We start from the raw sequence: 13,947 nt of genomic DNA, 5'->3' as shown, positions 1-13,947 counted from the left end.
ATCAAAACGTTTCAGTCAGTGTCTTTGCATTGCTTTTATTTTTATTTTTTTAAATCAACTTCTGAAGTGTTTAACTTGACAGTTTTTTGTTTTTTTTACAACGTGCCTTTCTTGATGAAGCAGCTTATGAGCAGGAAGACCGGAGTGTTCTTTAGTGCATTTCAAAGTTCTTCAGTGTGAGAGCATTGGTTTCATTCGTGCTTTCAAATAACAATAACTTACTGCATTAAGTCTTTTCTTTTTTTCCTAAGTGACTGCTTTGTTATATACACACACATAACTAATGTTCCACTTTGGAAACTGAAAGACAAAAGAAAAACAGGTCATACAGGTGTAGTGTGTAAAATGAAAACCACAAAACAAAGTATAAAAATATGATTTTCTTCATGATGTTTTTTTCTTTGTGTAAAAAGCAGGTAGATATCATATTAAGGTCAAATAAAGTGTTGATCAGGTGATCAGGAGATGTCCTGAGATGAAGATGCACACACAACTACTGTACACACATTCATAGAAAATAATATTACTGTACACTACAAACAACCTAACTGATGGCTCTAGGACTTCATGTGGCTGTGAGCTCCCTGGACTGCTCCGTCTGAATCATGATTCAAAGTCACTCGGGTGAATGAGAGAGGAGTTAACGTGTGAACAGCACCCATCAAACCTTCAGACGACGTCCGTCTTTCTCTCTGCTTCGTGAAGTCCTTTCATTCCCAAAGCTGCCACTCTGTGCAAACCAAGACTTTGAAGCTTTGCCACCAAGTTCCAACTGAAAATGTTTCTTCTTCCCTCTCTGCCCGATGATCGTGAGCCTCCAGCTTTGTCTGTCGACGATGAGCCTGAAGGTTTGGTGCTCTGGCTGTAGCGCAGGTTGTGATGGACTTGAGTAGAAGCTGAGATGCCGTGCTCTCGCAGCAGCTGCACAAGTCCAAGTGGTGATGGGGTGCTGTTTGTGGTGGTGGTCATGATGGTGGGGGTGGTCTGGCCTCCCGGGCCAAAGTGCTGCGGGTAAGATGGCGATGCAGTGCTCACGAGCTCACAGTTCCGACAAGGTGGCATGCTGAAAGAGCGAAGGCTGCCAACAGAAAACAAAACAAGAATTAAAAACTGAAATGAAACACAATAAATGTCCAGACTAAGCTTCTCCTGTTGCACACCATGCAGGCTTATAACACAAACAATAAACAACAAACAAATAATGAAAGCTGTTCCAGTTAGTTCATCATCATTAGTGTTTGTAAGATGGATAAACACGATGCTAGCGTGGAAAGTAACAAAATCTTGATGTGGTGGTTTGCTGAGATGAAAACCTCGAAAAGGAAAGAGACTCTCGATCATGTATGAAACATGCCAAGAATTCACGTACAGGTAACAGCACAGCAGCATAAAGTAAAGTGTCAGTCAGAAGCAAATGGGTTACATTCAATAAACACATTTCAGTCGTTAGACATCACAGTCTCTGACCTGAAACTAAGACTGCAGATTAAACAGAAAAGGTTCAAAATTTGAATCATGATGCTGTTAGTCAAACAAATCTGAAGCCGTACTCCGCTCTTCCTATGATATCATGCTTTCATGATGAGCCTTACTTTGCCCCTAAGGCTCCTTTTAAAGCTGGAGAAAAAGCCTCGACAGACGTTTTCTGTCACTGTGAAGGTAAAGAGCAGGGGGAAAGAAAACGAAAGGATTGAGCTGAGGAAATCTGGAATATCCAACAGGATGTAGGTTACTGAACTCAGAATACTCTTCTTCAGATGTTTCTTATTCAGAGGTTTGTCGTCAATCTAGTTCTAGATTAAATCTATTTTAATCTTAGAGAAAAATTCACTTTACAAGGACTGTAAAAAACAAAAACACAACCACAATAACCTCAATCAAAAGAAACACAAAGAGTCAGACTGAGTGCTTACAGTGTGTATAATCTTACCTAGTAGAGAATGAGGGGATGAGGATGGAGGGTTGGAGGACTTGGCAGGTGGTTATGGTATGTGTGGGAGAGGTCTGAGGGAGGTTTGGACCGGATGGAGAGACTGCGAGGTCATGGAGGGAGAGAAGGCACAACAAACTACACATGAAGAAACTTACATTGAATGAGAATCTACAAGAGAGAACTAGAAAGGAGACTAAGCAGGAAACATGGACGAGAGAGCAGGAGTTACAAAGCTGGTGGAGATGTGTATTAACATGCATCGTACCCATGCCGTGAGCGCCAGACATCTGCGACAGGTCAGGCTCGTCCTCCTCCAGGTCGTTCAGACTGTAGATGTGCTGCAAGTCCACCTCCAGCTCCCTGAAGTCTTTAGTCAGGACGCCCGGGCGTGGATGCAGGATGCCTCCAAGGTTCGGTTTGGCCAGCTGCTGCCAATGATGCAGAGTCACCGAGCCTGACCATGAGAGAGTCAGAGGGAGTGGCAGATTGAGAAGGTTGTAATACAGTGTGTACAGTAAGGTTTACACTGTAAAACTAACACCATTCTAATGACCACGCCTGTGTGCGACACAAATAAAGTCTCCGTTGAGTTCTATCTCATGCACTGATAATTTCACAGGTTAATCTACAACCTGATGGTGCTCATAATCCTATTTTAATTGTTTTTGGTGTTTTTTTGTCTTTATTTTCTAGGACAGCTCCAGAGAGACAGGACGTGTGGAGAGAGAGAGAGACGTGCACTCAACAGTCAGGACCGGGAGCTGAACATGGGGCGTCTGACTAAGCTATACCGCATCCCTTGGTGCTCATAATTAACCAAAAAAAAGCTTCAATTTGTAAGGCTAACTTCAATCTTTATTCACATATAATTCATCCCAGGTAAACCATATCATGTCTATTATCCATTGTTAGCAGGCTCAGCACAGCAGGCTGAGTACAGAGCAGGGCTGTATGTCTCTGTGTGAACGCTTGAGCCACTAAAGCTAAGCTCACTAAATATTTTTAAAAGTAAGCCTAAAACGTACTTCTTCACCTTAGCATTTTAGTGAGGTTTAGTATAATAGTCAACATATACTGTAGGAGGGCATATTTTGATTTTGAACAGGCAGGGTTATGTTTCACTGCTATTTCATACTATTTTATGCCTTTTTAAACAAATTTCAAATTTTGAATGCCATTTTTAATTCATTTCGTGTTATTTTATTATGTGACGCTCTTTTTATGTCTTGTTCTGCTGTAAAGCACTTTGAGCTGCGATACTTGTATGAAAGGTGCTATACAAATAAAATGTATTATTATTATTATTATTATTATTATTAAAGCCAAATTGTGTAAAATGAGAATCATTGACAAAATGTCCTGTGAGAAACCAATTAACGTGGTAACCTCTAATATTTAGAATCAGACACACTGATGGCAGTGATTACGATGTAAAGTGACCATCAGAAGTAACTAATCCCAAACTAATCCCATTCATACACATTCACACTCCACTGAGGCAGCAGGGGGAGCAGCTTGAGGTTAAGTGTCTTGCCCAAGGACACGTCGACATGTGGCTGCAGGAGCTGGAGGTCATCATCTGACCTTCCAGTTGAGATGACTGACCACTGATCCACAGCTGCACTTGTGGTGTGTTAAGATGTTAAAAGTTTTTCTTGTTTCGTATTATATATTTTAAACTTTCTTGGTTCATGTTTCCTTGTTTGCAGTCCTTTTCTTCTCTACCATGTTTGGCACATTGCATCATTTCTTGAAGCATGATTGCTACCAACTGATTGCTGGTATCATAGTATGTTGAAACATAAAAACAAAATGCTTTGGTAATCTTGAAATAAGCCCCGCTACTTTGATTTAGTATTTCATTTGTGTCAAGGACTTATTTTGATAATAAAATGGACCATCTGCTTTGTTTGGACTGATATAAACATATCTTAAAATCCTTCATGACTACACATACATTTGGATAATCTCTAAAAATGTAAAACAAACAGAATCAAGCTGAAGCTTTTACCTTCCAGAGGTTTGACAATCTGCAGGCGGTCTGGCAGGTAGGATCTGGATCCTCCTGAGGAGCCACAGGAGTGCCGTGAGCTTCCGTTGGAGTAGTTGGTGCCCGTCGATGCTGCTGGGCTGGAGACCAGGCTGTCGTTTGGGGTCAGGAAGCCGCTGGAGCATTCGCCCTCCTCGCAGTTTGATACCAAGGCATGAAGTTTACGTTCCCGCTCCACGTCAAAGAAAGGCCGCTCTGAGGAGTGGTTCTGCTGGCGAGCTGACAGGTTTCGCAAGGCCGCTTCCAGGTCTTGGCCTCCAGGTGTACCTGGCTGGCCCAGACGCTTTGGCCCACTAATACTGAGGTGAAGAGATGCAAAAGGTTTTTTAATGCTTCAAACTAAGGACCTTTAAGGGGTTAATCATCATTACCTCATGTAAAAAGATGTTTAAACATCTAAAGAAAGTAATTATAGCTTCTAATCAAGTTTTTTTTTTTAAATATAACATTGCTGCATAAACACACTGAAACTCACCTGTTGTCTTCTTTGTGAGTACTGTTGGAGCTGGGCTTGTCCTCCAGAGTGATGCTGATATTATCTGAACCGTAGTAGCTGGTTCGGGGGGTGCTGGCACAGCTGGAGCGAGTGGATAAAGGGTTGGATCCTGGCAGACCCGGGGAGGGGCACTGAGACCGCAACCTCACAGCCTTGTTCACTACCTTTACTGTTTCAAACACACGCCACGGGTGGTTCCTGTGGGAGGAAACATGGCATGAGTAATCTCAGCAAGTACTTTTATTTTCTGCCTTTAAAAAAATGTTTTATCTCACAAATCATTATCATAACACACCTTTGTTTGCACAGTGAAGATCTGCAGTTTATATTTAACCTTCTATTTCCTTGTTATTCTCACAGAGTATTTTGGTTTAAGTGAACCAAAGTTCAGTGAAGCGTTCTTCCACCATGTTACAAGGAATGGTATCTGTAGTGGGCTTGGATTGATGCTATCAAAAACAGATTACTAACAGATGTAACTGCAGCAAAATATAAAAACACTTTGTACATGGGGTGCGGGCTAGCCTGGCTGTTGTGTCACGTGCCCCATGTACAGAGGCTATAGTCCTCAACGCAGCAGCCGTGGGTTAGAATCCGACATCGGCCCTTTGCTGGATGTCATCGCCCACTCTCTCTCTGTCCTATCTATTGAAAGCAAAAGGCCTAAATAACTTTTAAAAAAAAATAACCCCCTCAAACGTCGACACAAGCGAAACAGCACAACAGATTTTTTGCTGTCCATCTGTGTTCTTTGTATAAACAAAATATTTTATATCTGTTGGATTAATGAGACTCTGAAAGATTGTGTCATAGTTGTAGGTAGGAGGGAAGATCAACCTGGGCTTTAAGCATCAAATAATCCTGGATGGCTCACACAAAGTAAAAGTCCTTAATCATATTCAACTAGAAATAGAATGATAAAAGACAATTAGCAAAGCCAAAGCACAGACTCACTTGTACTCTGAGGGAGCCGGGTTGTCCAGGCCTTTACGGAAGGTGCCCTCTATCTCTGCAGCCAGCGAGTCCATTGGGAGGACGGAGGCCAGCGCAGTGTACCGCTGCACCGTACTGTTGGGAAGGCTTTTATTCCTCAAGTTTTTAATGTCCTCTCGGGCCTCACGCAGCATGTCCTCACACTCGGAGTACTTGTCCTGCAGGTCCTTGAGCTGCAGAAAGAGGGAGACATTTCTGTCAAACTGCAGTTCAAGACAAACAGTGGAACTGAAAGAAAGCACAAACTGAATTCTGCTGAAGAGATTGTATGAAAAATAGGTATAGAGAGGAGGGAAGGTTATTGTAGCTGGTTAACTGATAAAATATGGGTAAGGAATAGAGAAGAAGACATGAGGAAGAAATAAATAAGTGTATACTAGTTTGTGTAACTCATGTTGAAAATAAAAACATGTAGGTAATTATGAAAAAGTAAGGCCTTCTCCTGCAGAGATACAAACTAACAAATCTGTGAGAGACACAAAGAAGGGGTTTCTGGGTAACTGTGTGAAGGCTTCCAGAGTAAATTATGTACATATAAAAGTTTTATAAAGTCCAATCGCCTCTTTCTAATTATCTTCAGTCCTTGACCTACTCAAAAATGATTTAGTAAATCTTTTAACATATACCAAAAGAAGTTTGAACACTTTAAAACACGATTGATTTAGGTACACGAATACACAAGAGTTAAAAGAACATGTCAGGATCCTTTTTCAACTGATTGTAAGCGTCTTACCTCTGATTTCAGTTTTTGTTGACTTTCACGGGAAGCACTCAGGTTCTGGTTGAGCTCTTCATTCTCGTTTGTGACCTGGAGGGAGAGAGAGAATAGTTGTGAGAGTTTTTCTATTATTTCACATTCACTTGTAGAGACCCTGAGTAGTGTTGTAGGATTTGAAAGCCTATTTACTCGGTCTCAGAGTCTCAGACTGGGCAGACTCTGGATTTCAAATCAAGACCATCACTGAAAGGCTATTTGTCCATCATTACTGTGATTAGAAGAAAAACCATCCCTTTCTGAAAGAACAAATGAATTCAGTTCAATTGTAGTTTCATTTGAATCCCCAGGTTATGTCTGCAGCCTTCCCGGTGATACAGTCTATGTGAGTGACACGCCCCCTAAAACACAAGGTGATGATTTTTCACTGATATTTATGGTCTTGGTCTAAATGTCTCGGTCTTGTCTCGGTCTTGTAGTGCTCTGGTCTCTGTCTTGGTCTTGCCAAGGTCTTGCTTGGTTACTGTGGTCTTGCCTACAACACTAACCCTGAGTTTATATGATCTTTTATATAACTCATCATAAAGTTACTGACTATTTTTTTATTTGAGCTCCTTGAAAGCTTCTTAAAAAGAAATGAACAGTGTGTCTGTGTTTGTCTCTCACCCCTTTGCATCGAGCCTGCAGGTCAACAATCTGAGCGAGCAGTGAGCTGATCTCTTCCTGTTGTCGGAGAGAGTCCTCTACTTTCCGTGCCAGCTCCTCAGACAGGTCGACCACCTGCTTATTAAGAGACGCTGAAACACACAAGTCCAATAAATACACCTGCAACTGACCGACAAGAGGATTCTTTTTATATTTAATATTAGAGACAAGAGTGTGGCACTTACTGAGCTCATCCACACACACCATCATCAGCTCCTGCTCTTGCTCCTCGTAGTTTGTTGTTTCTGTCGTGAGATCGTTGGCCTGCACAGAAAATGTCAGCGACTTAATCATAGCTGGGATAAACATTCAGTCGTACTTAATGTGATCCTCCTCTGGTACCACATTTATTAAGAAATGTTGCATTCTGAAGTTGTTTACATATTCAGTCAGTTTCCTCTGTCTCTTACCTCTACTCGCAGTTTGCGGTTTTCGTCCTCTAAATCCTTCAGTTTCTGCTGAAGGAAGTCGTAGTGGACGAAGTTGCTGAGAGAAGTGCATGAGCTATTCCTTTTCATTCTAGACAAAAAGAAAAAGAATGTCTGCATAAGATACCTTCCCTTATTTCCCATTTAGTCAAGAAACACAGGGGGAATTCACATAGGATGGATTACTGTGGACTGCTATTATTTCCATGCATTGCACATCACTTTTGACCATTAACTACACAGTGTCAATGTCTAATTAACCACATTTATTTTAGTTATGATATTCAAGAACAAACATCCCCACTGTTCTTCTCTGTGAAGTTTGTTTTGTGTTGCATCCGATTGTGGATTTGAGCAAGCAGCATCTCCTTCTTCACAGCACCCTGACAGGGCTCACTTCTCTGGGATGAGCTGAATGTGGAGGCAACACTTTTTCTACCAGTTTATTATGAAGTTGAGTCGTTACAGATGTCGACTTTCACTGTTAAAAAAACACACATACCCGTCCAGCAGAACAACCCAGAGACTGACTCCAAACATGTGGACAAAGTGTGCACGGGGTGCTGGGGATCAGCCATGCTCAGGGGCAGCTTGGCAGTGATCTGGCACTTCTACAGTTACTACACCAATTTCCAGACTTGGTCCACACCGGGACTTGAACCGGCAACCCTTCGGTTCCCAACCAAAGTCCCTACAGACTGAGCTACTGTTCCATCAAAACATGAGTTTGCATGTGTGTGAACTCACAGTGAGTGTGCTTCGGCGTTCTCCATCTCCTCAGTGCTGGCGTAGAACTGAAGAAGGTCGTCTCGCATCGTGAGCTCATGACGAAGTTGAGCAATCTAGAAAATACAGTAATCTAAGATCAATAAAGCTCTGATATAACATTGATTATGTATTTAATTGTGATTGCACAAGTGTGCGTCATGAAGTTTAGTCACACCTCTTCTTTTGCAATTTCAAGCTGCTCGTCCAGCATTTCATTACGTGTGGTCAGTTCTTGGTTCTGCTTCAGGAGGGACTGGCCGATCCGCGCTGCTAACTCCAGATCGCGCTCTTTCTGCAAAGTGATACACAAGTGAGTCATTTATTTGACTTAAAAAGATATTTATGCATGTATAGCCACATAATAGTTTTTTATAAACAATGACTGCCTAGGTGACGATACATAGAGTTGTAGTTTAGATTTAACCACATCTTATTAGTTTTCATCTGACGACACAGACAGAAACAAAAGTGCAGAAAAGGTCAGCAAACATGGTGGTCAGTGAGGCAGATGATCATAATCTTCTATAATCCCTATGCTCTACTTTGTCTCTCTCTTACCTCCTCCAGTAGGTGGGTGACCGCCTTGATGTCATGATACGTCTTGGTGACCTGGCCCACCCTGTCTGAGCACAGCACTGAGGGAGGAGGGAGAGAGGGATTTAATGAATGGAGCAGGAAACAGATCACACAAAGAGGACATGCATTCTGTTGAGAGTTTTTATAATGACAAATAAGTAATAAAGATGAGCCAATGGGGACGCTTCTTAGATTTTGACTGATCTCCTCTTTTCCTATTTTTCAATCAGCTGCTGAACAAAACATCGTTACAACAGATCTCAAGAGAAGCCCGTCCTTTTCTCACTTAGAGGAGGAACAGCTATGAAAGATAACAAAATTCATTTTAGAATGGCAAGTGATATTTCTGAAAAAAAAAAAAATAATTCTGTTGAAAGTATTTAAGTATCATGTAAGTCATTGGTTCCCAACATGGGGTCTGAACCCTCCAGCGGCAGGGGGTTGCCACAAGATCTCATGGGAGATGAAGGCTTTGTCTGCTCTGAGGTTTTAACTCTAATCATGATAACAATAACTGGATAGTTTATACAAAGGTCTTTCTGTATGTGCCAGACTATTCTGGTAAATGGACTTGAGCTAGTTTCGTTATTTTCTAGTCTTCTGACTACTCAAAGCGCTTTTACACCACAGGTCACACCTACACATTCACACACTGATGACAGAGGCTGCTATGTAAAGGGTCCAACCAACTCATTCCATTCATACACATTCATACGCTACTGACAAAGCAGCAGGAGCAAATTGGGGTCAAGTGTCTTGCCCAAGGACACATCGGACATGTAGCTTCAGGAGCTACTCAGCTACAGCCGCCGTTGTATCAAAGAAAACTTAGTATGTTGATTTTTAAAAACAAAGTATTTTGTGTGTGTGTGTGGGGGGGGGGGTGCTCATTGATGTATACAATGAAAGAAAAATACCCTCTTGTCTCACAATTATTAAACACTTGTAACATGAACTTGTAACAAAACAGAGTTACAGTGAATCAGCGTTGTCTGTATGAATGAATGCCTTGAGTAGGTTTTGTTTCTTTTTAAGACTCCACAGATGCAGACCACAACATCTCCATGTGGTCACTGCCCCACACTGATCCTCTTAGCCTGATCCTTTCTAGCCCAGATAAGACGCAAATAAAGACCTGGTTCTCCGGGATACCAATATAGCTCAACCTGTGACACAGCCAGGGCTTATCTGGCAGTGTCCATACAGGCAGGACATGTACAACGTGGACAGGAACACAGTGACTGACTATTGACCTGCAGCTTGGTTCAAATCCGTTTGTTTTGCATCCACTTCAAACGCACGGAAGTGGAAGTTCAAGAAATCATTGTTCAGTTGAGACGGATCCAGAGGCGGTCGAAGACACTTTGAAGCTGTATGTTTAGCAAAAAGGAACACAATATATTAGTGTTGGTATAATAGTTTTAAAGGTTGTCACCATCTAGCAAAGAGGACAGGTTTTAGACATTTGAAGCAGAACTCAGTGACTCAAGATGCAGACCATAATTCTACAGCTTAGACGATTATCATGAATTAGCCATCAGTTCATCTTAATGACACCACATTACTCTAAAACAATGATTCATATAGTCTTTGGCAGAAAGCTTAGCTGGCCTAAAGAGATGGGAGGTTGCCATACAGCGAAGTAATCAGATCAAGTTTCCTTGGATTTGGCCTGGAAACAGTGTGGTTGGATAGCTGTCTCAGTGTTTAATCAATCTAATGGAAAGAATCTAACCTTGGTCTGTTGCCCGGGTCTATTGCAGATAAAGTGTGCTGCAGCTGACCATGACATAATTTAGCTGATTAGAATTAAGAGGAATGCAGAAAAAAAGAAGCAGGATAGTGAAAGCATTTAAACCCCTGTCACAAATCACCACAAAGCCTTACAAGGCAAAAGTCAGAGGGAGTCAAAGTGCAACCCGAGTCTAAAGGTCTGCTGTCAGGATCTTGAGTTTCTCTCAAACATGGCAGCAAAGAAAATCAACTATACCAGAGAATCCCAAAACAAGGGATGTTATTTCACCACTGGCCAGACGTCTTCCTGACTGCGAGTCATGAATGTAGTCTTTTATCAAATTTTGATTGTGACAGTCTGATCAGCTCTCATTCCTTTATATTTACTTTAAAGCCAGCATAAAATAAATATCTGTGCAACAACTCCGCCATCTGCTGACAAAGATCTGTAATGTGATCAAAAGCTACCAAACAAGGTTCCATGTCAAATACATGTTTTATTTTAGGACCAACATTGAACTTAAAGTAAAAAGCATTTTTGTTAATTACACTATTTAAAAAAGTGTCTTTAGGAGTGTAATAGACATCCTGATCCAGAAGAGGGTCACCATGTCTCAGTCTGAAAAATATAATCTTTCTATCTGGATGTCAACGCTGACTTAATGAACACCAAACAATCGTGTTAGTAGACTATAAACCCTGCCTTAATAATAATGATTATAACAATGTGCGTGGGATTCTTCCTGAGCACTGAATGGTTAATGGTTTAAGGAAATTAAGTTCTATTAATAAATTAACAAAGGTTAATCAGATAATAGTTCATCGTCCTTAAAGCCTATTATACTCAGTAAGTGGATTGAATCTCTATTAAAAACAAAGTCAGCTGCAGGACTGCAGTCAGCAGCTTTCAGACACCAACCTGTTCACACACAGAATAATATACTGATTCACTTCAGTCTGCCCCAGTGTCCTACTGCTGGTCATTACTTCAAATAAGTAAATGCTGTAACGCTTCATTAAGCGTCATGTTTTATCAGATGTGTTTGGTGTTCGCTTCGATATCAGGACAGGTTGCATCATCAATTTTCCAAATGACTGCACATGGCTACTTTTACATCAATGAAGACCATCAGTCAGATTAATATGAACTCCTTTTTTTTTTTATTTAGAAAGTGCTTTCGAATTCAACGTCAACATAAATGTCTTTACATGGTAAAATAATTATAAAAATGTTTAAAAAGTGAAATAATCGATTATGTTTTGTCACTGCGATCCAAAATCGTCCATGTCTACATCACGACGCATCGTAGAGACGATTCATTTCAACATCCCCACTGGATGGCTTATTTCAACTCTGATAAATGGATCTTTCAGCTAGCACTTAAAGTGTGCATCGATAAAGTCTCCCCTGGCGAAGAACTCTGATCTATTTCCTCCTGACCTGCCAGCCGAGACGTACAACAGATCAGAGGAGGAGACGCCGTGCTGCCAGCTCGAGCTTTTAGGGTTTTTTTGCTGAGCCTTAATCCAGCAGGTTACCCTAAACTGCTAGCCTAATGCTGCACCTATGACCTTGCTGACGTAGGTTCACTTTTATGTCTGATGTCCGTTATCTCATATCAGCAATGAAGATATCAATACAATACAAACTCGACAATATGACAACAAAAAACGGCTTAATATCTACAAGTGCATATCGTAGGATTCATTTGACCGATTGCATAACAAAGAGGCTTGAATTTGTCCAGAGTGTCCTGGTTTTTTTTTTGGAGGGGTGCCTGTGTCGCAGTATTCGTGCAGTTCCCAGCCACATGCCCGCTCAGACAAAGAACACTCCTTACAGAGGAGGAAGAGGAGAGGATCCCTGCCCACATTAAGAGCTCTGTTAAAAGAGATTCATGTTAGATTTCAAACATGTTTGTCATTTAAAAAAAAACTAACACCAACTTTAAAAACTGTGAGAAAATAAAGATAAAATCTGTATCACTACACGCCAGCTCGACCCTCCTCAAATGATCAATTATAAATGATACACTTTTTAATAAATACAAATGTATCTGAGTATGTCAATGTCTTATGTGATGAGCAAGAACAGCAGACAGCACTGGACTGAAACTAGGGCAGCAGCACAGGTATTGCACCTGCAGACATTGTCCTCGTGAACCACACACCATATTGTCAAAGGTTTGAGAAGACTTAACAGCAATCAATTGTTAGGAAGAGGTCATTCTTCCAATCTCATTGGACTAATTTGATTCTCTCCAATTACAAAAGCTCTCTTCTCCTCTGAGAGTCAAAGTCTGTCAGGGTGGAAGATATTCAAGACACTTCACAGGGTAGCTATATAATTATTTTTCTTCAACATATAACCTGACCTGTATCTAATGTATTTAACAACAGTTAAAGAGATATTTCACAAAACTACCTTTGAAAACTGCTTACATGTACACAAAGCGTGAATATGCTGGTGCAGCAAACACACACACACAGACACGCACACACACACAGTGTGTCCGTGACCTTCACCAGACTGAGAGGAAACATTCAGGCTGAATAGATTCACAAATTTATACAAATCTCAAGTCACTTTTATCTTCAACTAAAGATGTCTCATGACAAGAGCAGTGACATCGTACATTTGGATGAATGGTTTCATCATTTGCGTGATGCACCTTCAGTGACATCACTGCAGCCTGCAGTACACACTGTACACTATAAAGTATTTAAGCACTTAGATAACAGAAACCATGACAATGCAAAGCAGTGCAAAATACACCAACCAGTAATATTTGACATGCAGTGAATCGTAATCACAAGATGACACTTTAGGATTCTCTCTATTTCTTTCTGCAGAACGTCAGCTCTGCAGGTCACTGATCAGACCCTTGCACCTTTCCTCAAACTGTTTCTCATCACGCTGTTTCTTATCTCACCTTGCGTCACCTCCTGGCAAAGGTTGCCTTTGTTGTTGTTATTGTTGTTATTGTTATTGCTGTTTTGGCACTTCTCTTCTCCCTCCACTACTTCTTCCACAAGACCGGGAGTGATCTTCTCTTCCTCCTCCTCCTCGGAGGCAGAGGAGCTCCACACCTCCATGGTGACCGAAGAAAAAAACTGCCCTCTGTCTCTTCGTCAATCTGTTAAATCCCTCGTTCTTCTGACTCTACTGCGTCGTTTTTGTGCTGAGGCACACCGGTTGTGTCTTCAGCATCATTCTGCTGGCGGGTGTGATGGGAGAAACCGTTATCCACCAGCCCGACTGAGTGTGTGTAAACACCTGTGTTTGTGTGTGCAAGAGAATCTGAGCTCCTCTGTGTTAATGTATAATCCCTCAGACTGTACGGGCCATCTGTCGTCATGCCTGCCTCCGTGCACCTGGCCACGTTGGACTACCGGGTAAGGAAAGAGGGGAGGAAGAGGAGGAGGGGTGAGGAGGAAGAAAAATCTAAACCAAAAGCCAGAAACGCTGACAGTGCTCACCCTGACCTTGTCCATTCACAAAAGAATGAGCACCATGTGGCTAAAATGGATTAAATTATTCAGAATGGG

The 13,947-nt window shown here is 41.4% G+C and overlaps 1 protein-coding gene across 3 annotated transcripts in view; it reads right to left on the bottom strand.

Moving 5' to 3' along the window:
• hap1 (huntingtin associated protein 1) overlaps positions 1-13,947 on the bottom strand; it is a 14,529-nt gene extending 582 nt beyond the window's left edge. The window contains exons 1-15 of one of the 3 annotated variants that reach the window (XM_065953264.1): positions 13,332-13,945; positions 8,647-8,723; positions 8,264-8,380; positions 8,068-8,162; positions 7,303-7,411; positions 7,078-7,156; positions 6,854-6,984; positions 6,206-6,280; positions 5,434-5,645; positions 4,459-4,677; positions 3,945-4,282; positions 2,199-2,387; positions 1,931-2,033; positions 1,593-1,651; positions 939-1,078 (exon numbers count right to left, since the gene is read on the bottom strand). In XM_065953264.1, coding sequence (XP_065809336.1) covers positions 1,612-1,651; positions 1,931-2,033; positions 2,199-2,387; positions 3,945-4,282; positions 4,459-4,677; positions 5,434-5,645; positions 6,206-6,280; positions 6,854-6,984; positions 7,078-7,156; positions 7,303-7,411; positions 8,068-8,162; positions 8,264-8,380; positions 8,647-8,723; positions 13,332-13,494 — 1,947 coding nt within the window. In that variant the 5' untranslated portion in view covers positions 13,495-13,945 and the 3' untranslated portion in view covers positions 939-1,078; positions 1,593-1,611. Of the gene's footprint in view, positions 1,079-1,592; positions 1,652-1,930; positions 2,034-2,198; positions 2,388-3,944; positions 4,283-4,458; positions 4,678-5,433; positions 5,646-6,205; positions 6,281-6,853; positions 6,985-7,077; positions 7,157-7,302; positions 7,412-8,067; positions 8,163-8,263; positions 8,381-8,646; positions 8,724-13,331 lie in introns of all 3 variants that reach the window. The other 2 variants (XM_065953263.1, XM_065953265.1) reach the window with 2 other exon arrangements.

The sequence above is a fragment of the Labrus bergylta genome, chromosome 1, assembly GCF_963930695.1.
Source record: "Labrus bergylta chromosome 1, fLabBer1.1, whole genome shotgun sequence".
Taxonomy (NCBI): Eukaryota; Metazoa; Chordata; class Actinopteri; order Labriformes; family Labridae; genus Labrus; species Labrus bergylta.
The sequence above is the reverse complement of the archived record's forward strand: the minus strand, read 5'-3'. Positions and strand labels throughout refer to the sequence as shown.